At 40.2% G+C, this 21,370-nt stretch overlaps 1 protein-coding gene across 1 annotated transcript in view; it reads left to right on the top strand.

Annotated features, from left to right (window-relative positions):
- pola1 (polymerase (DNA directed), alpha 1) overlaps positions 1 to 8,882 on the top strand; it is a 78,379-nt gene extending 69,497 nt beyond the window's left edge. The window contains exon 36 of the mRNA XM_062985781.1: positions 7,991 to 8,882. Within this exon, the coding sequence (XP_062841851.1) occupies positions 7,991 to 8,130 (140 nt within the window). The 3' untranslated portion in view covers positions 8,131 to 8,882. The remainder of the gene's footprint in view (positions 1 to 7,990) is intronic.
- Positions 8,883 to 21,370: the final 12,488 nt, after the last annotated feature.

The following is a 21,370-nucleotide window of genomic DNA, read 5'->3' as shown; positions in this document are numbered from 1 at the left end:
TTTTAAAGTGGGCATTATGCCAGCTCGACGGCACAATAGAAAAACCAATCTCGCCGCCATTCTGACGGCCGCGCCGCCGTTATCGTGCCGCTCTACGGCGCAGGGAGGCGAAGAGGTAGAGAGGAGGGGGGCGGGCTGGACGCAACAGGCCGGAGGTGAGGAAGGTGATCCCGCTGCGGCCTTCGGACTCCGGGCTCGGCGTGAACAATTGAGGTGTTTTAATCGGCGTGGTTTGGCAGGCGACGTTAAACTTAACAGCTGATGAGGTCTGATTGGACGCAGTGTCACTCCCTGCCACGGTTGGCGCTGTACCTATCAGCACTGCGTGTGTACTGCAGAATCGGCACAAATAATACAATACTAATATTTGGCGTTTCCCTCTTCCATTGTTTGTCCAAAGCTAGTCGTGTCTAGTTCCCCTAATGCATGAACCACCCTCGGGCATCTGCCCTGCTTCTTTCCCACCAGCCAGCGGTGGATTTACACGCAATCTCTCCACATAGGATTTTTAATAGCAATGATGAGAAATCACATCTATGGTTGGGCTTTGTGTCAAGATGCTTGTCAATTTAGTTGCCTTTACCGCCTACCGTACATATATTGTAAAAAGATTCAGGGAATTTGTCATGCTACTATAACAAATTGAATTTTCACTGATCAGCCGTAATATTAAAACCATCACCACTTACCATATAGAAGCACTTTGTTGTTCTACAATTACTGACTGTAGACCATCTGTTTCTCTGCATGTTTTGTTAGCCCCCTTTCACCTTGTTCTTCAATGGTCAGGACCTCCACAGGACCACTACAGAGCAGGTATTATTTAGGTGGTGGATCATTCTCAGCCCTGCAGTGACACTGACATGGTGGTGGTGTGTTAGTGTGTGTTGTGCTGGTATGAGTTTTTAAATACCGTGTCCACTCACTGTCCACTCCTACCTAGTTGGTCCACCCTGTAGATGTAAAGTCAGAGACGATCGCTCATCTATTGCTGCTGTTTGAGTCGGTCGTCTTCTAGACCTTCAACAGTGGGTACAGGGCGCTGCAGACAGGACGCTGTTGGCTGGATACTTTTTTGGTTGGTGGACTATTCTCAGTCCAGCAGTGACATTGCTCTGTCTGATCCACTCACACCAGTACAACACACACTAACACACCACCACCATGTCAGTGTCACTGCAGTGCTGAGAATGATCCACCACCTAAATAATACCTGCTCTGTAGTGGTCCTGTGGGGGTCCTGACCATTGAAGAACAGGGTGAAAGCAGGCTAAAAAGGTATGTAGAGAAATAGATGGACTACAGTCAGTAATTGTAGAACTACAAAGTGCTTCTATATGGTAAGTGGAGTGGGTGTGCTTGCCTTGCCTGACCGAGGAGATCGAAGCTAACCCACATCCCCTCCAAAACATGGGCAGCAGCCAGCCGGATGCATTTTTGCCACCCGCACATTGATGGGTTTGGCGCCACCTAGCGTTGCATGCAAAGAGACACCCTAAGGGCACTCTTCCTCATCTCTGTGCAGGCGCCTCTAATCAGCCGGCAGAGGTCATAATCGCATTCTGACAGAGAGAGACCCACATCCGGTTCTTTGTCCCGCCCCTCAACTGAGCAACCGGCCAATCGTTGCTCATACAGCCACTCGGCCTGATCTCGGCCGGGTTGTGTGCACACAGAGGAAGTAGGGCGCGTCTAGAGCGCCAGACGTCTCAGACGCCGGTTCTGATCTACACGTAGACCGGAGTTCTCCCGACTGATTGCAGTAAGCGAGGTGAACGCGGAGGCAATTTCACACCCTGCAGGAGTCGGTCCATAATAAAGCATTTTCTCTGGAGTTTTTTTTTTTTTCCCATCCTAAGAAATATTAGATATCCCGTGTCAATGACTTCCAAATCGTGTTGAACTCGTGATTTCCTTCTTTTCATGAAGAGCAATTTATTTCCTCTTTTTGTCGTCCTTTTTTACTTCTCTTTTGTCGGCCGCTTCTCTCTCTCTCTTTTTTTTCTCTCTCTCGTCTCTTAAGTGTGGGCAGTGTGATTATGCCCGGCCCGTAATGTAATTTCGCCGCATTGATAAAATAAAAATTGTCCTTTATCAGTGTGCAGCTAATGCTCAATTTGCAGGCTATCTCCTCTGCAACCTTTTCAGGGCGCCGAGCTCTCGGCCTCGCCGCCGCCCCTCCTCCCCCGCGCTCTGCCAGCCTCTTTTTTTTTTTTTTTTTTCTTCTTCTTTTTTTTTTTCTCCCGAGCCGCTGCAAATCCACGGGCGCGATTGTCAAATCAATTATTCATTCTGTGCAATTACACTCGCACAAAGAACTTTTCCCTGCTCGCGGTGATGATTAAATTAACAGCTATTCCAGCTGCCTGATAACATCTAATAGAATATTCATAAGCAGCCCAAATGGAATGTATGATCTCCATTAACTTCATCATGCTCACTTAATTACATGCTTGTTATTGTATTTACACCTAGTTAGCGCGCATGGAAGCTGATACACTCTCTTGGACTAGCTTAGCTGCGCTCTGTCACCAGCCAGGCGTGCCACCCCTGCCTGCCGCCTTCATCCCCCGCTTCCTCGTCTTCTCTCCTTCCATCTCCTCTCCCCTGGCCTGCCTGCCTGTCTGTCTGTCTGCCCGCCTGCCTGCCTGGACCGCTTTCTCGGTTCAGCCCGGCCTTCCAGCGCCTTCTTTTTCCCCTTCATCTTCTCTACCTTTTTCTCCGTCTCCATCCCCCCCCCCCCCCCCCCCCCATGCTATTTATTTTAAATACGACCCCTGCCGGGCCGAGTAGGAAAGCGAGCTCTCTGACAACCTTCGTGGCTTTTAAGTTGCTCTTTTTATCCATTCCCTACGCCGTGATTGCGAGGGGGGGGTGCAGGTGGAGGGTTTTGGGATGAAGAAGAGAACGGAGTGAGAAGAAAAAGAATTCTTTTCTCCCACCTTTCAAAAATGATGACATGATTGCTTGCGCTTGATCATGCATCATCTTCTTTCTTCTCCTTCCTCTTCTTATTCTTAGGTAAATAGTATCCCCCCCCCTTCCCCTCGCTATAGTTCATGTCAGCCTTTCGTTCTTTTCTCTTCCTTTATTTTTCTCGTAGTCTCTTTCTTTCTGTTCTCTCTCTGAGGGTGTAATATGTGATAATGCTAGTAGGCGCAGATACAGGGGTTGGACAAAATAACTGAAACACCTGGTTTTAGACCACAATAATTTATTAGTATGGTGTAGGGCCTCCTTTTGCGGCCAATACAGCGTCAATTCGTCTTGGAAATGACATATACAAGTCCTGCACAGTGGTCAGAGGGATTTTAAGCCATTCTTCTTGCAGGATAGTGGCCAGGTCACTACGTGATGCTGGTGGAGGAAAACGTTTCCTGACTCGCTTCTCCAAAACACCCCAAAGTGGCTCAATAATATTTAGATCTGGTGACTGTGCAGGCCATGGGAGATGTTCAACTTCACTTTCATGTTCATCAAACCAATCTTTCACCAGTCTTGCTGTCTGTATTGGTGCATTGTCATCCTGATACACGGCACCGCCATTGGATGCACATGGTCCTCCAGAATGGTTCGGTAGTCCTTGGCAGTGACGCGCCCATCTAGCACAAGTATTGGGCCAAGGGAATGCCATGATATGGCAGCCCAAACCATCACTGATCCACCCCCATGCTTCACTCTGGGCATGCAACAGTCTGGGTGGTACGCTTCTTTGGGGCTTCTCCACACCGTAACTCTCCCGGATGTGGGGAAAACAGTAAAGGTGGACTCATCAGAGAACAATACATGTTTCACATTGTCCACAGCCCAAGATTTGCGCTCCTTGCACCATTGAAACCGACGTTTGGCATTGGCACGAGTGACCAAAGGTTTGGCTATAGCAGCCCGGCCGTGTATATCGACCCTGTGGAGCTCCCGACGGACAGTTCTGGTGGAAACAGGAGAGTTGAGGTGCACATTTAATTCTGCCGTGATTTGGGCAGCCGTGGTTTTATGTTTTTTGGATACAATCCGGGTTAGCACCCGAACATCCCTTTCAGACAGCTTCCTCTTGCGTCCACAGTTAATCCTGTTGGATGTGGTTTGTCCTTCTTGGTGGTATGCTGACATTACCCTGGATACCGTGGCTCTTGATACATCACAAAGACTTGCTGTCTTGGTCACAGATGCGCCAGCAACACGTGCACCAACAATTTGTCCTCTTTTGAACTCTGGTATGTCACCCATAATGTTGTGTGCATTGCAATATTTTGAGCAAAACTGTGCTCTTACCCTGCTAATTGAACCTTCACACTCTGCTCTTACTGGTGCAATGTGCAATTAATGAAGATTGGCCACCAGACTGGTCCAATTTAGCCATGAAACCTCCCACACTAAAATGACAGGTGTTTCAGTTATTTTGTCCAACCCCTGTATGTGTCTGCTTGAAACTTGGCCCCTGTTAGATTTGGCCTACTTGCGCTGGTTGGAATTCTGTCCTTAATATTAGAAGAAGAAGATAGAAGATATACTTTATTTGTCATATATACATATACAGTTGTACAGTACAATGAAATTCTTTCTTCGCATATCCCAGCTTGTTTTGTGAGCTGGGGTCAGAGCGCAGGGTCAGCCACCTTACGGCGCCCCTGGAGAAGACAGAGTTAAGGGTCTTGCTCAGAGCCTGGATTTGAACCGCCAATCTTCTAGTTGATAGCCCAAAGCGCTACCCACTAGGCTACCACTGTCCCACAATATTGGAGTCCTGGTTGGAAACCTGTCCCTTATACTGGAATTCTGGTTGGAATCCCGTCCTTAATATTGGAATCCTGTCTTTAATATTAAAATCATGTCTTAAAATTGGAATCCTGGTTGGAATCCTGTCCATAATATTGCAATCTTGTCCTTAATACTGGAGTATTGTCCTTAATATTGGAATTATTGGAATCCTGTCCTTAATATTGGAATCCTGGTTGGAATCCTGTCCATAATATTGGAATCCTGTCCTTAATATTGGAATCCTGGTTGGAATCTTGTCCCTAATATTGGAATTGTGTCCTTGATATTGGAATCTTGTCCTTAATATTGTAATCTTGTCCTTAATATTGGAATAATGTCCTTAATATTGTAATCTTGTCCTTAATATTGGAGTATTGCCCTTAATATTGGAATTATTGGAATCCTGTCCTTAATGTTGGAATCCTGTTCATAATATTAGAGTTCTGGTTGGAATCCTGTCCTTAATATTGGAATCCTGGTTGGAATCTTGTCCTTGATATTGGAATCTTGTCCTTAGTGTAGAAATCCTGGTTGATATTGCAATCTTGTCCTTAATATTGGAGTATTGTCCTTAATATTGGAATCCTGTCCATAATATTGGAATCCTGTTCATAATATTAGAGTTCTGGTTGGAATCCTGTCCTTAATATTGGAATCCTGGTTGGAATCCTGTCCTTAATATTGGAATCCTGTCCTTAATATTGGAATCCTGGTTGGAATCCTGTCCTTAATATTGAAATTTTGTCCCTAATATTGGAATCCTGTCCCTAAATATTGTCCTGTCCCTTATATTGGAATCCTAGTTGGAATCCTGTCCTTAATATTGGAATCCTGGTTGGAATCCTGTCCTTAATATTGGAATCCTGGTTGGAATCCTGTCCTTAATATTGGAATCCTGTCCTTAATATTGGAATCCTGGTTGGAATCCTGTCCTTAATATTGAAATTTTGTCCCGAATATTGGAATCCTGTCCCTAAATATTGTCCTGTCCCTTATATTGGAATCCTAGTTGGAATCCTGTCCTTAATATTGGAATCCTAGTTGGAATCCTGTCCTTAATATTGGAATCCTAGTTGGAATCCTGTCCTTAATATTGGAATCCTGGTTGGAATCCTGTCCTTAATATTGGAATCCTGGTTGGAATCCTGTCCTTAATATTGGAATCTGTTGAAGTTTAGGGTACAAGGTGTTGACATCAGTCAGTATTTGTATACCCACAAAATTCATCTGTGTGGTAGGTGTGGCTTATAAAATAATCGATGAGCATTTAGACCAGATAGGTGTTCCTAATAAAGTGCTCGGTGAGTGCAGCAATTTTGCAATATAGCAATTTTGCGCTGCGGTGATCGACCGTAGGACCGACCGCTGATTGAAATGGTAGCTTTTCCACCCTGCGGCTCCAGAGCTTCTACATATGCAGATTGCGTTTACTGAAACATTCTGACCATCTCGCCCAGACTTGGGGTCACTACCAGAGTCTTCCTCGACTCAGCTTTACAAAAGACTCTGGTTAAAGCTGTCGACTCGGTCAGTAATTCCAGCTCGGTACCGCCCGCCCGCCTGCCGCCGGCTCCTCCATCATCTCCTCTCACTTACCGATGGCCCTCCCGTCGGGCTAAACGACCCGAGGTATCGACCCGATTGCCTGACCCCAAGGCTCCCCGGCAGCGCGCTCTATTTAGCCTCCAGCCCTCCGCCGACACCTAGCCCCGAGAACCACAGTACGGCCGGCTCGAGCCGCGGATTACCGCTGCATTATCGATTCTCCGAGACGTTCGGTTGAAATGATACTTGATGAAGCACTCCGGCCTTCTGGACAAGAACAGAATTCGATATCATAACTGAAGGCTTTTCACTTCTCCTTTCAATTTTTCAGCCTTGACAGCTGACAGTGTCTTGCTTTTTGCTGCTGTGCTTATTTTAATGAATTTGCGATAAATTATGGATATTTAAATAAATAAATAAATATAATTATAACTTCCAAATTAAAGTGGTTAAGAAGCAACAGGATTTTGAAAAAAAAAAATATTAAAGATTTTATAAAATTATTTAATTACTATTAAATCATTTTTTATTATTTTTTTTAGCTCCTTTTCTTGGTCTGACACCATGTCAATCCATGGCAGGTCTTCTACCACCCCCTCACCTTACAGACATGCATTGATCAGGCACAACATTATGACCACCTTCCTAATATTGTGTTGGTCCCCCTTTTGCTGCCAAAACAGCCCAGCAACTGCGACGCACCGTGTATTCTGACACCTTTCTATATCTGTCTGTCTATCTATCCATCTACCTACTTACCTATCTATCTATCTATCTACCTAGCTACCTATCTGTCTGTCTATCTGTCTATCTATCTATCTATCCACCTACCTGTCTGTCTATCTGTCTATCTATCTATCTATCCACCTACCTGTCTGTCTATCTGTCTATCTATCTGTCTGTCTATCTATATATATATATATATATATATATATATCTGTATATCTGTCTATCTACCTACCTATCTATCTGTCTGTATATCTATCTACCTATCCATCTATCTACCTACCTGTCTGTCTGTCTGTCTGTATATCTATCTATATCTACAGTATCTGTCTATTCATCTACCTACCTACCTATCTGTATATCTGTCTATCTACCTACCTATCTGTATATCTGTCTATCTACCTATCTGTCTATCTATATCTATCTATCTGTCTGTATATCTATCTACCTACCTACCTATCTATCTACCTGTCTGTCTGTATGTATATCTGTATATCTATCTATCTATATCTATCTGTCTGTCTATATCTATCTACCTACATACCTACCTATCTATCTGTCTGTATATCTACCTACCTGTCTGTCTATCCATCTACCTACCTATCTATTTATCTACCTACCTATCTATCTACCTACCTAGCTACCTATCTATCTGTCTGACTATCTGTCTACCTACCTACTTACCTACCTATCTATCTGTCTATCTATCTACCTACTGGTCTGTCTGTCTATCTATATATCCATCTACCCTACCTATCTGTTTATCTGTCTATCTGTCTTTCTACCTACATATCTGTCTACCTACCTTCCTACCTATCTGTCTGTATATCTATATATCTATCTACTTACCTATCTGTCTGTCTGTCTACCTACCTATCTATCTATCTTTCTATCATCTATCTATCTAAGTCATGTTGCTTTGTTGCCCAGCCCTAATCTGTTAAATCCACTCTATCCACAGAGAAACTGAAGAGCGCATCGAATGAAGAGAAAGCAGCGTACACGAAGCTGAAGGCACTACTGGACCGGGTCCTGCTGTCCAGCAGCTACTCCGAGGTCAACCTCGCCAAGCTCTTCCAAGCCTTTACCTCACTGAAGTAGCGACCTCGGGTGTTTTTTAGCTCAGCACGTTAATTTAGGGTTTTTTTTGGACCAGTCATTTTCTGTAATTGTTTTTATGTGTGTTTGTTTGTGTGTAAATATATATAATGATTTTCTTATGCATCATTTTCCAATTGTCTGCTTGTCAACCGAACCCCTGACTTTTGGCAACATCTTTCTTCCGCCGTATCAGTGTCCACCGTGTGCCGATTGTGCTCCGATGGCGAGGCATGATTTAAGGTCACTACGTGCGCCAGTCGGTTCAGGCCTTGATTGGCCGCTCGTCACTCACACAGACCCGTGTCTCTCATCACGTCCATTCAGCCCTCATCCTGCATCCAGGTCTTTAATCGATTCCAATTCAGTGGTAAAATGGACAAGAAGAGGCTTTAAAGACCATCAAAACACCGCCACTCCAGCCCCTCCTTCCCGATCCACCACACACAGAGGCAGGGCTTTAGAGGAACAATCAGGGCTAATAACTTCTCCTCGCCGCCACTGGTCCTTGACAGCGTAGCAATTAGCCAATGATACAGACTTGGCCTGGTGATTTCAGGAGCTGGCAGCGATTGGGCGCTCGTTTGAACGTTATCTCCACTTAAAGGCTGTGTGTTTAGTAAAGATTTGAGGTTGATTGTGGGAGGCTACTGAAATCTGTTGAGCATTAAAAGCTTTTTAGGTCCTGAAATGTTCAACTTAATGTTTTTTATACAATGTCTGTATAATTCAATAAAGGAAGTGATAAAACATGGCATTGTTGTTATTCTTGGCTGCTGTATTTATTTTTATTAAACATGGGAACCATTATCTGTACATTATGTAATGACATGGGTCATTATCTGTAGCCTGTACTAGCCAATAGATAAGGGCAATTGTAGTTTAGAGCTTAAGGTACCAACCAACCAAAAATATCCAGCCAACAGCGCCCCGTGGGCAGCGTCCTGTGACCACTAATGAAGGTCTAGAAGATGACCGACTCGAACAGCAGCAATAGATGAACGACCGTCTCCGACTTTACATCTACAAGGTGGACCAACTAGGTAGGAGTGTCTAATAGAGTGGACAGTGAGTGGACACATTATTTCAAACTCCAGCAGCACACTCAAATACCAGCACCATGTCAGTGTCACTGCAGTGCTGAGAATGATCTACCACCCAGATAATCTGTGGGGGTCCTGACCATTGAAGAACAGGGTAAAAGCAGGCTAAAAAGGTATGTATAGAAACAGATGGACTACAGTCAGTAGTTGTAGAACTACAAAGTGCTTCTATGTGGTAAGTGGAGCTGATAAAATGGACAGTGAGTGTAGAAACAAGGAGGTGGTTTTAATGTTATGGCTGATCAGCGTATCCTGCACTGATTTTATTTTAGGATTACTTTTATAGCATTCACTTGCCTCAGGTGTTTTTAAAGTACAGTAGTTACCAATTAAATGGACTAGTGCATGATGGTCAGCATTCCACCCTCCATAAAAAATCAGTTTGACTATATTAACACTTCTGTTTAGCCCTTACCTGGATGAATAATAATAAGCTATTCAAAGTATAATGCAAAAGCCTAGAGCTATTTTCTTCCTGTTGTCATGCATTGATTTAAAGGCCCAACAACACTTGCATTTACTACATTCATACCTGTACAACACACTATTAGGTCATTACCTTGTTAGTATCATTGCTGGGCTGAGAATGGTCAGCGGGGGTCCCTTTCCATTGATCTATGGGGTAAAGTGGTGACAAACGTACAGAGCGTACAGAGCAATAGATGGACTACAGTGAGTAATTGTATACCCACACAGTGCTTCTATGTGGCAGGTGTAGCTCAAAGAAATGTACATTCAAGACTGATGTTTTAGACTGGCCATTGAGTACCGGTTCAATTCACGGTGGGCTCTGTGTTTGGACAAGAGAAAGGAAAAACATAATCTATCTCCTCGTGGCACAGTTTTTACGCCGGATGCCCTTCCTGACACAACCCTCCCTATTAATCCGGGCTTGGGACCGGCACTACAATGCACTAATTTATGCATCCTAGCGGCTGGGTACGTATAGGACAATTCAATTTCTCCTTCTCTACTGTGGGAGGAAACCGGAGCACCCGGAGGAAACCCAAGCAGACACAGGGATAACATGCAAACTCAGCACAGAAAGGACCCGGATCGAACCCAGGACCTTCTTGCTGTGAGGCAACAGTGCCGTCCAGAAAGGAAAAACATAACAGAATCTGATTTAAGTATCTTAATATTGAAATGTACTTTGGCCCTCAGTGTCCTCTGTGCATGATAATTAGCCAATCATGTAATGATAACAACCTGGAAAGGTTAAACCACATTAGTAATGAGTGCAAAATGGGGAAAGCATTTTAAAAAGTGTAAAGGAGTGGAGAAACAAGAGAAATGCATAAACAGTATGGTTAAAATGCAAAAAAGTAAGAGTTTAGAGATTTATGCTTCATTAGCAAGCTTGCTAAGTTAGGCATTTAGTTCAGCCTGTCGTTTGAGCAGCACATCGGCCCCGTCTCAATTTACTCCTATTACCTACTTATGCCACTATTCAAAAATAACGAGCATTTTAATACACAGTAATTAAACGATATGTTAATTAATTATTAATTGTGTTAATTATGTTAATTAAACTATTGCTTTAACATAGGTTAAATTAGCTTTAGATTAGACATATTGTGCATTATTGAGTGGCGGTTCTGCTATGTCCAACATAGTGCACTACATAGGGCGGAGGAAGGCATTTGAGACGGTGCCATTTAACTTTGCTCCTCAGAAAAAATAGTAGTGTTCTGGCCACGGTTTTAAAATATATTAAAAATACGTTAAAATGTTTAATTTAGAGTGTGAACTTACATTTTTAACACTTAAATTGATTAAAAACAGACTCAGGAGCAAGTTTGGAGTTTACAGAGGAGCATTTGGAGGCTTTAATGCTCATGGCTATATATACTGTATATATATATATATAAAGAGAGAGAGAGACATTTTAATATGAATAGATACAGAAACTTCCAGAAAACGTCTGTTCAGATTTAAAATTACTCCTCTAATAAGGTATGTGTAGTTTGTATTTATTTACTAGTTGCTTGTGTTTTGCTTATTCTAGAGACATGTGAAACATAAGGGGGCGCTAATGAGTGAGTTTGGTATTTTTACTTTGGAGTTGTTGTGATTTTAGGTCTATAAATAAAGACCAGACTTGGTTAAGTGAACTGCAAAACCTATTTCTAGTTACTAGCTACTAGCTGCAACTGGAGCCGGCTTGTTGGGTAGGTATAACATAACATACCCACTCAAAAATAAATAAAAAAATAAAAATGTAATTGCCCCTTCTCGACATTAAACATACCCTTGTTTACATACCCTTCATTATAGCAACAAAAAAGCAACATTTTTGTTTTGTCCACCCAAACAATTCAACTGCCCACCTAAATTTGATCTCCTAGGGTGTGTTCGAAAACCTAGTGAGCTGCCTTGCTGTCTTACTGCCTACACAGGCAGCTGCCTCGCTAGAGAGGATTCTAACAAGTCAATGACTTATAAGTCAGGTTATTCGAACGCGCTACTTGGACAGAGATTCCATCGGGTTTCGCGTTTAGCATCTTGCCATTCAAACCAATGGGATGGGGTGGCACAGCGCGCCAGCATGTCAACTAACATCTCCCTTCGTGTACCGAAAACGGTTACATTCGCTGACAAGCCCGAACTTCCAAATAAAAACACTTGTGCAAGTTTATCCAAGTTAAAAATCAATAATCATTTATTTACGTTTGAAAATGACTCGTTTCGTTTACGTTCGTTTCTCTGTCCTGTCAACCATGTTTTTTTAATTTTTCTGTAAGAGAAGAGCTGCCGGACTGAATGCTGGGATTGCCTTGACCACTAAAGACGCCTCCGATGCTCACTCGTTCTTGAGTCAAAATAACATAAAATTTTTAAGATACCTCACTAGTGAGGATATTAAGGCATCTAGGATTTCGAACAGCCTCCTTCTCGGGAGCGCGCTTAGAATGACGTAAAATGCCGCCTATGTAGAGAGAGAGCTAACTTTTCGAACACACCCCTAGTAACACCTCTGTTGAGTTGCAAGGTGAACGGTCACCTCAATCTGGAGGTTTTCTTCAATTATTTTTCTTATTTCTTTAATTCTTTAATTAATATTTTTCTTTGGCTACGTTCTTCCCTCCCCTGTCCCTAATGCCGAGGAGCACCCCCATATCATAAGCTACCAACCACAGATGGGCTGCTGGGTGGTCAAGATTTATTAACATCTGAAGATGTGAAGGCTTTGGCACCTGGTATGGACCAGCAAAAGGCTACTGTGGTTAAAATTGCTGATATTTTTTTATACTGGTGAGTAGGTCAATGTGTCACAACATTACACAGCACTAAACCCTTTTGAGTATGGAGCTGTAAGAATCCAATGGCCAGTCTAAAATAACTCAAAAAAAGTCTTGTGCAGAGATGTGAGAACCTGTAGGACAAATCAGGCCTCTATGGCAAAGTAGCCAGACAGAGACCACTGGTTACCACCATGTTTCACTGTTCAGATGTTCACTAGGTGATCTGCACTGCCTGTTTTATGTTATGTTGATGTTAAATCTTATCAGACCAGAGTATTTTTTTTTCTCATATTGCCATGTCATTTGGAAAAATCCAACCATGGCTGTCATACTCAACAGTGGCCTCTGTCTTGCTACTTTCTACTGATTTGTAGAGTCCTATTGGTTCTCCTATCTCTACACAAGACTTGTTAAGTTATTTTAGAGTGGCCATTGGATTCTTGCATTTTTACTTTAGTGGCATTCAGCTACACTCAAAAGGGTTTAGTGCATTATGTTGTGATACATTGACCTACTCACTAGTATAAAAATTAGCTGCGGTTTTAACCACAGTAACTTTTTGTTGGCATTCATTAATGGCATTAATGAATCTTGACGGCCCAGGAACCTATCTGTGGTTGGTAGCCTATCCCTCACTGGACCACTATTAGCCCACTGCTTTGTAGATACTTCAACCCATAACAATTTGGCTCATATCAACGTGTATTGATCATATCTGCTGCACTACCATCAGCCCAACATTTAACAATACACAACAGCCAATGGCTGTGACATGCACAATTGTTTTAAGGAGTGGCTTAATGTTTGTGGCATATAATAGTACATGTCCGTTACATATATGCCGTATCGCTCTGATATCAAACTGTCATATTGTCCAGTCTGATCCCATTGCAACCATGTGTTAACCATAAAGTGGATTTTTTGAATTACTCACCAGTATAAAAAAATAGCTGCTATTTTAACCACAGTAACTTTTGGTTGGTCCATTCCAGATGCCAAAGCCTTTGCATTAATGGCACTAATGAATCTTGACGGCCCAGGAACCCATCTGTGGTTGGACCACTATTAGCCCACTGCTTTGTAGTTACGTCGTCAACCCAGTCGTCTGGCCGTAACGATTTGGCTCATATCAAAGCGTATTAGATCTTTATGTCTGATCATATCTGCCCATGGCTGTGACATGCACAATTGTTTTAAGGAGTGGCTTAATGTTTGTGGCATATAAATTGTACATGTCCGTAACATATATGCCGTATCGCTCTGATATCAAACTGTCATATCGTCCAGTCCGAGCCGGTGATCCCATGCAGCCATGTGTTAACCATGAAGAGGAATCGTAAGGGTTTAAAAGGCATGTTGCAGTGTTAAAATGATGCTCGTTCGGTGTGTTTATAATGAATGACAGGTGAACGTTTTTCTCCCCACCTTACACCATTTCAGCATTGCAAATGCCAATTTCCATAAGTACCATGCTTGAGGAATCACTTTAAACGACAGGCACTAATGGCATGGAGCTGAGACACTGTGCACTGAAAGAGCGCCTTTATGGCCGGGCTTTAGTGATCGACAGGGCCGACCGACTTACTTCATATATTTATAATATCACATCATCTGCGAGTCGAGCGAAATGCTTTACAGTTGGAGCTTTTGAAAGGTCCTTTTATTTCTGCTCGCACTTTACAAGGTTAAGTCATCAATGCATGGGCTCGGGTTTCAATGGCGCATTCCTGCTCGGCGCGTCGATCGTGCTGTTTTCAAACTGCGTCGCTCAATGCCGGCCCGGCTTTGCATTCATTTACTCGCTAAGCTAATAAGAACGATTCGGCTTTTTTTTTGTCATGCTAAGCTTTATTGGCCGTCTATCGGACCAGAAATAGTGGTTGTCGAGCAAAGCGGCGGACAAGGTTCCCTTTGATGAGGGAATTAGTGCTCCATTCTCTGGCTATTATTCATAGCGCGGCGGAATATGTAAGTAGGTGTTGGGGCTGAAAGGAAAAGCCGCTCCTGGTGCAAAGTGCGGCCCTTGTTTCTCTCAATGCGCGGCTATGAGATGATAAACCGCTTAATACACCGAACTAATTGGATGAGAGTAAAAGAGACGAGGCGAATTAAGGCGAGCCCGGGGGAGGCAATAGAAAACGGGGTGCTATTGGGGGCCCCCCCCATCATTCATCCAGCCTTTTCAGTGTGATTTTCTTCTCCCTGACTCAAAAAAAAAAGCAGTCGAGAGGTTCATCAAAGCTCCGTTAGGACCTCCTGCTACTCCAGCCTGGCCAATAAATTCACAATCCAGTTGGCTATGATGCATTTTCAGATTTTATTATGACACTTTTGGACATGGGTGTGATGGTGTTTTCTTGTACACAGTCATTATATTCCATCTGTTTTTAATAACTGCATAATGCAACTTCAATAAACAGTCTGTTTAGCAGTGCCAAGCAAGTTTTCTTTCAAGTGTTTCCTTGGCTTTGATTGGGGGTTGACTATTTTATATTTTATTATAGGTCAAGTTCTGTGTCAGTGCATATAGGTTCAAGGTATTATTGTGTAGAGATGTCTAGTTATGAGTATTGCATTGACAGAATGACTGTCAATATTTTTTCATTATATTTAAGAACATCACAACATATACAGTTGTGAACATATACCATCCAAACAATTGATGGTTAAGGGCCCAACAGTGACAGTGGTGGGGTTGAACCAGTGACTTTCCGATTACTAGTCTGCTGAGCTGCACTAAAGGTACCCAAAGCAGAACATGAGTGAATTAGAGAACATTTAAGTCATATAATGAAGAATATTTCCAGCTGTAAATATAATATATAATATATATAATATAATATATAATTTGTATTATATAGGTTAGGGGAAGTATACATTGAGTTTATCTATCTATCTATCTATCTATCTATCTATCTATCTATCTATCTATCTATCTATCTATCTATCTATCTATCTAATTCAGATTTTAAGACAGACTATAAAAAAGTATACAAAATAAAAAATAAATAGGATTTTGTAGTATGATATACTAATAGCAGTTCCTGAAAGCAGATCAAAACATTGATTGTGAAAAATGGGGTTTGAAGAGGGCAAAGTTGGGTAAATAGGGCTACTTTGATATTTAATATTAAAGATCTCGAAATTCATATTACATGGACGGGGTTTCTGTAATGTTTGATTGGAACATTGATTTTACATTTTGATTTAGGTCAAGTTCTATGTCAGTGCATATAGGGTCAAAGTACTGTAGAGGTGTAGAGGTGTCTGGTTATGAGTATTGCATTGACAGAATGACTCAATATACTAAAATATGAGACAAAAACTGGAAAATATTCTCCTAAAGAAAGGGGGTGTATATTATATAGGCTAGGGGAAGTATACCTAAAGTTTACCAGTGCATTTTTGTAATTTCTGTAATTTCTCTGCCAACTTATGAAATGTGTCATTCAGAATTCAGAATTGGTCTTTAAAGTGTAGGAAATATTTTTAATATTAGGCTCTTTGGAGCTAAAAGTCTGACTGGCAGTATTATATACTAATAGCAGTTCTCATAGCGGATCATAACATTATTATTATTATTTTTAGAAATATGTTAAAGCATGGGGGTGTTTTTTAGGAAAACAAATAGTAAATAAGTGGTGTTTGAAGAGGGCAAAGTTAAAGATCTTGAAATTCTTATTAAATTGACAGGGTTCTGTAATGTTGGATCATAGCTTAGAGATTGCTCAACATTTTGGAATAATTAAATTGAGTAAATGAGGTTAAATTAAAGTATTTTATAGCAGTAACTGTAGTTATCTGATCAAGTTCCAACCGTTCAACAGTAGCCTTATTTAGTGAATCTTTTGAATTGTTTACGAAAGTTGAAGTCTTTGAGTGTTGTACAATAGAGATAAATCTACGCTGTCAAACATTTAATAAAATCCTGATACTTGTGGTGTTGATTGCTTTGTGTTTAATAAAAGAAAACAGGCTAAACTTCTTAGTTTTTTGTTTGGGGCTTAGTACTTCTATGTTGAGTGCTTTTACTAAACACTTGGCACAATAAGGTACTTATTCAACAGGTTAATGTTCTCTATGGCTTACGAATAGTCAATCATTATGATATATTCATCCAATGCTTCTAAGGCAATAATTGAAATAATTGAACATGATGGCTATGGGGATTGAATATTCATTCCTAGTAGCAAGTCGTCGCAGTACCCCCAGATATTTCAAGTACATTTGCTTGCGTTCGTTAATAACCTCCACAATGAGATTAAATAACTGGATAATCTCATAAAAAGCCCCCCAGAAGTGGTCGAGCCTGCACTCCAGAGGTCTTTCTGTTTAATATAATAGCCCCTCACTGTGGGGCTGCCAAGAAAATGGGTTTCTTTCTTTCTTTCTTTCTTTTTTCTTTTTCTTTTTTTCCCCCTTAATGCTCCTTTGAACATATTCTGGTCTTGTCAAGCACGGTATGTCAAATGTTTAATATGAACTTGAGGTAGGTCTGGAGGAATAAATGAAGGCATGAAGGGATGAAGGAAGAATGGATGTGTGAATTAGTTTTTCTCAATTGCTTTGGTGCATTTCTCTGATCAGAATTAAAATTCTCATAACGGTTAGTTCAACCTCCACAAGATTTAGTCATTTGTGCACATCATAGTAGCAGGTTCTCATTCCTTCCAACGAATTGCAAATGCTTTTGGACATGCATCAATTGCTTCCATACAATTCTCTGCTGTTTTATAATATTATCATTTGCTTATGTCATGTCAGTCAAAATGAACTATACTTATGAATGCTGAATAGTCATTATTCCCTATGAAACTAATAGTCCTCATTTCATTGCTTGAATCATTACATACAAAAATGTTGAACTAGTTGTCAAAATCAGTATGTTCCAATATGTACTGCAATATTGTTTACAGTTGTGCACAGCTCTACCCAAAGGGTGTTTCTTATGTCTGTTGTAAATACGTTTGTACGTTGCTTTAGCACAATGCTGTGAACAAATTAGAACTGCAAAGAGCATATGCAGTAAAAATGTGAAACATATGTATTGAGTGTCTTGCACTCACTTACCTCACTAAATACAGTAATGTGTAACTTAACTGTAGATTTCAGATGGGTGTGCTAATAGTGTATAGTGCTGTCTTGAGCATTTTCAGGTAGTGTCACCATGACAAAAACAATTACAGAGTGAACTGTCATAATGAAAACATGACAAAGCCATTTGACTGGGGCAGTGATAGCTCAGTGGTTAAGGTACTGGACTAGTAATAAAAGGTTGCCGGGTCAAACCCCACCACTGCCAAGTTGCCACTGTTGGGTCCCCGAGCAAGGCCCTTAACCCTCAATTGCTCAAAATTGTGTTCACTCATAATTGTAAGTCGCCTTGGATAAAAGCGTCTGCTAAATGCCGAAAATGTAAAATGTAAATGACTATCTTGTTCATAAACAATGGTGTCAGGACTTTTTATTTTGATGACACTGATACTTGCTTTTGAGGAATGAACTATCCATTCTGAGCAAGTGACACGCTTTTGCTTTTGCAGTTTGTACTAATTCTTTTGAGAATGCAGATGTTAATAGTGATGTGAGAAATGCACCGAAGCGACTGAGAAAAAACTGCAAATGACTGATGATTGAATGCAGGAATAGATGAGCTAATGGAAAAATGCAGAATTAAATGGAACTGGAATTGGAAGAATGATAGAAGTGGATGTATGGGGGTGATTCTTCAATTGGGGGAACTTTTACGTCCCTAAGTTATACATTTGTGTTAAAAATACTTTATTACAAAACAAATATTTTAGGTATTAAAAAGATCATTCATTGCATCACTAAAAAAATTTACATACCAAAATAATTATGATTTTCATTTTTTATGATGATTTAAACATAAATGTTTTGCTACTTTGGCCTTGTCCCCAACCCAGACTTTAAAACTTCTCTGCTCTAATAAAATGCTAAAAAGTGATCAATTCATTATAAAAATCACAATATGAGTTTTATAATAACTTAAAAAGAAACAAAATGTAATTTTTTTTTTCATATTTGTACAACCTATGCATATTTTTGAGCAATGTATTACTGTCCCCGGCGTTATCGTCATTACCGCAACAGTGTACGGTTTCTGTAGGGAATCATTTGAAGGTAACACTTGTTTGTGTTGTAACCATGGAAACAAAGACTCGCAAGGAAGCACATGCCAGCCATGAGAGAAGATTAACAATTTAATGTCTGGAAATGGGAGTAATTTAATCATGTATTCCTCCTGATCATAGAGTATATTTATTCAGCGTCATTACCATATACATCAGTACACATTATTTATATGTATTTAAAGTGCATCTTGTACTAGCTGTTGACTAGCTTGAGCAAATCCATGGCCTAGCTAGTTTTTTTCTTTAAAAAAAGTAAAAATTGTCATTACCGCAACACGTACCAACACATAATGACATTTTGCTATGCCAGCTATCTAATATGCCAATATGAAATATTAAAATTCTATATAAGCTCAATTGTAGCCATCATTATTCAAACTAAATTATTCCTAATTTTATTTTTCAAAAGTTAAGATGGTCAAAAGAGCCCACAGTTGAAGAATCACTCATGGATGGAAGAGGAAAGAATGGATGGACGTGAGACGAGTTAGTGAGAGAATAAATTAAGTGAAGAGTCAGAGTCCAGCCTCTCCCTCCTTGTCCTCACCCATCTTCATGTCTTTATTTTCATTTGCCCTGATCCCCGCCTGTTTGTGGGGTCGGGATTGGCACGGATTAGCCGGTGTAAAACAAGGAAAGCGAACTCTTTTCAGCGCAATCAAAAGAAGAACATTAATCCTGGAGGTAATTTCACGCGATTTGCCTCGGCACCATGGACGGGTCAAACTGAGGGGGGAAATGGCTCAGCTAAAAAGAGCCGCATTGATTGAGGTAATAGCATCGAGATCCAGCCGAGAGGATTTTCACAACCCAGTCGGGGAACTGGAGAGAGAGAAAGGACATTCTGATAAACCGGTTGTTACTTCATTAATAACAAAAGACGCGACTCGATTTAGCCCGATTTACGCATGTCGGGTTCAGTGTGCGACGTTTGAAACTTTTGTTATAGGTGTAATTGGAAAGGGGTATACCCCATCCCCATGAATATCAATCAACACATCTGTAATGGAGCGAAAATAAGCATTTCCCAGAAAATTATTGGAATAAATGAAGAACTGCACAGTGCACACCAACACCTGTTTCTGTCTATAATAACACCTCATGATCTAATTGACTATATAGGTATGAATGGGTTAGAAAGTCTATGGATACGAATTCTAATATAATTCCAATATTTTAACTGTTTTAAATAATAATAATAATCTATTAAATACATTATGTATAATGAACAGTTGGTACACAATAACTGATGTCAAACCACTGATGTTAAATCTTTCAGAGAACTTTAAATCTAATAATACTGCTATCTAATAATATTTTTATTTATAGGCCTGTCACAATTATTAAGCTACATAATTGTTACAATCCTTTTACAAATCGAATTATAATTGGATAATACTGCAATAGCCTGATATATTTTTTATGCATCTCATGGCACTGTTGACTTTCAATCAGCCTATCAACCAATCATTCCTATTCATTTTAGTCATTCACTTATTCATTCATTCATTTGGTTTGTAACACTTAAATATTTAGAATAATTAACTTCTGTATTTCAGTAATAGGTTTTTTTTATATCCATGTTGAATAATGATGACTTATGTATAGTATGTTTTAGTATAAGATATAATAACAACTTTTTGTGGTCTTTTTCAAGGTGCAGTACTTGGCTGATTTTCCCCTTCTTTTATAATATAGGCATTTTTATTATATAAGTAATTTGTGTTCTGTTGTTCTATATATATATATATTACCCTAAAGAATGTATTGCATAACAGTGCATGTATTTGCTAAATTATATTGCAAGAAATAATAATAATAATAATTTGGATACAAAATGCACATTACTGACCTACTGGTAAACAGCTGGTAACTCATTTTGCTACTTTGTTATTTAGTGCATATATCCATAAGAGTGTATTTTAAACCATAATTTATAAAAGAAAACATTTTATATTTTATATTCTTTTGCAAAGCCATTGGAAGCACTAATAGCTTCAAGAATTATTTTGCAGCACTGGTTCAATTTGCACCCATTTCCTTTGAAAATTGTCCTGTATTGTCCCTTTGAAATTGTCCCAATTTTCAAGCACAGCATTATAATGATTTTGTTGATTTTTTAATTTATGTTTGTTAAAACAATCATACATGGATGTAAATGTTTCCTGTTTTCTGTGGCTTTTTAAATGATCCATGATTGCTACTTTTTGTTAATCTTTACATTTGACTTTGCATTGAATAAAAATGACAAATAATATACTACATAATATTCAAACAATTTAAACTATACTGTACTGTACTGTCAGTATTTAGTTCACTTGCATGTCTAATTGAATTGATGATACTGTATTATGCAGTTATATAACTTGTAACTGGAGAACCAGGAATCGTCTGATAATTAACTTAGGGAACACCGTGTTCAGAAGAAGCTGCTGCAATCCAAGCACATATATTATTTACTTTTGAAAATGTTCTCTGTTTCACTCATGTTCTGCTTTGGGTATTTGTAGGGCAGTATAGTAGCTCAGCAGATTAGTAACTGGAAAGTTCAACCCCAAAAATGCCACTGTTGGGTCCCTAAGCCTAAGGAAGCAAGGCCCTTACTTAACCCTCAATTGTTTGGATTGTATATGTTCACAATTGTACCTCCTTAAATGTAAATGTTGTCTGCATAAAATCTAGTGTAGGTAATGGTATCATACATGATATGCATTATACCGTTAAGATGTGAAATAGTCTT

Source organism: Trichomycterus rosablanca, chromosome 23, assembly GCF_030014385.1.
Source record: "Trichomycterus rosablanca isolate fTriRos1 chromosome 23, fTriRos1.hap1, whole genome shotgun sequence".
NCBI classification, from domain to species: Eukaryota; Metazoa; Chordata; class Actinopteri; order Siluriformes; family Trichomycteridae; genus Trichomycterus; species Trichomycterus rosablanca.
The sequence above is the reverse complement of the archived record's forward strand: the minus strand, read 5'-3'. Positions and strand labels throughout refer to the sequence as shown.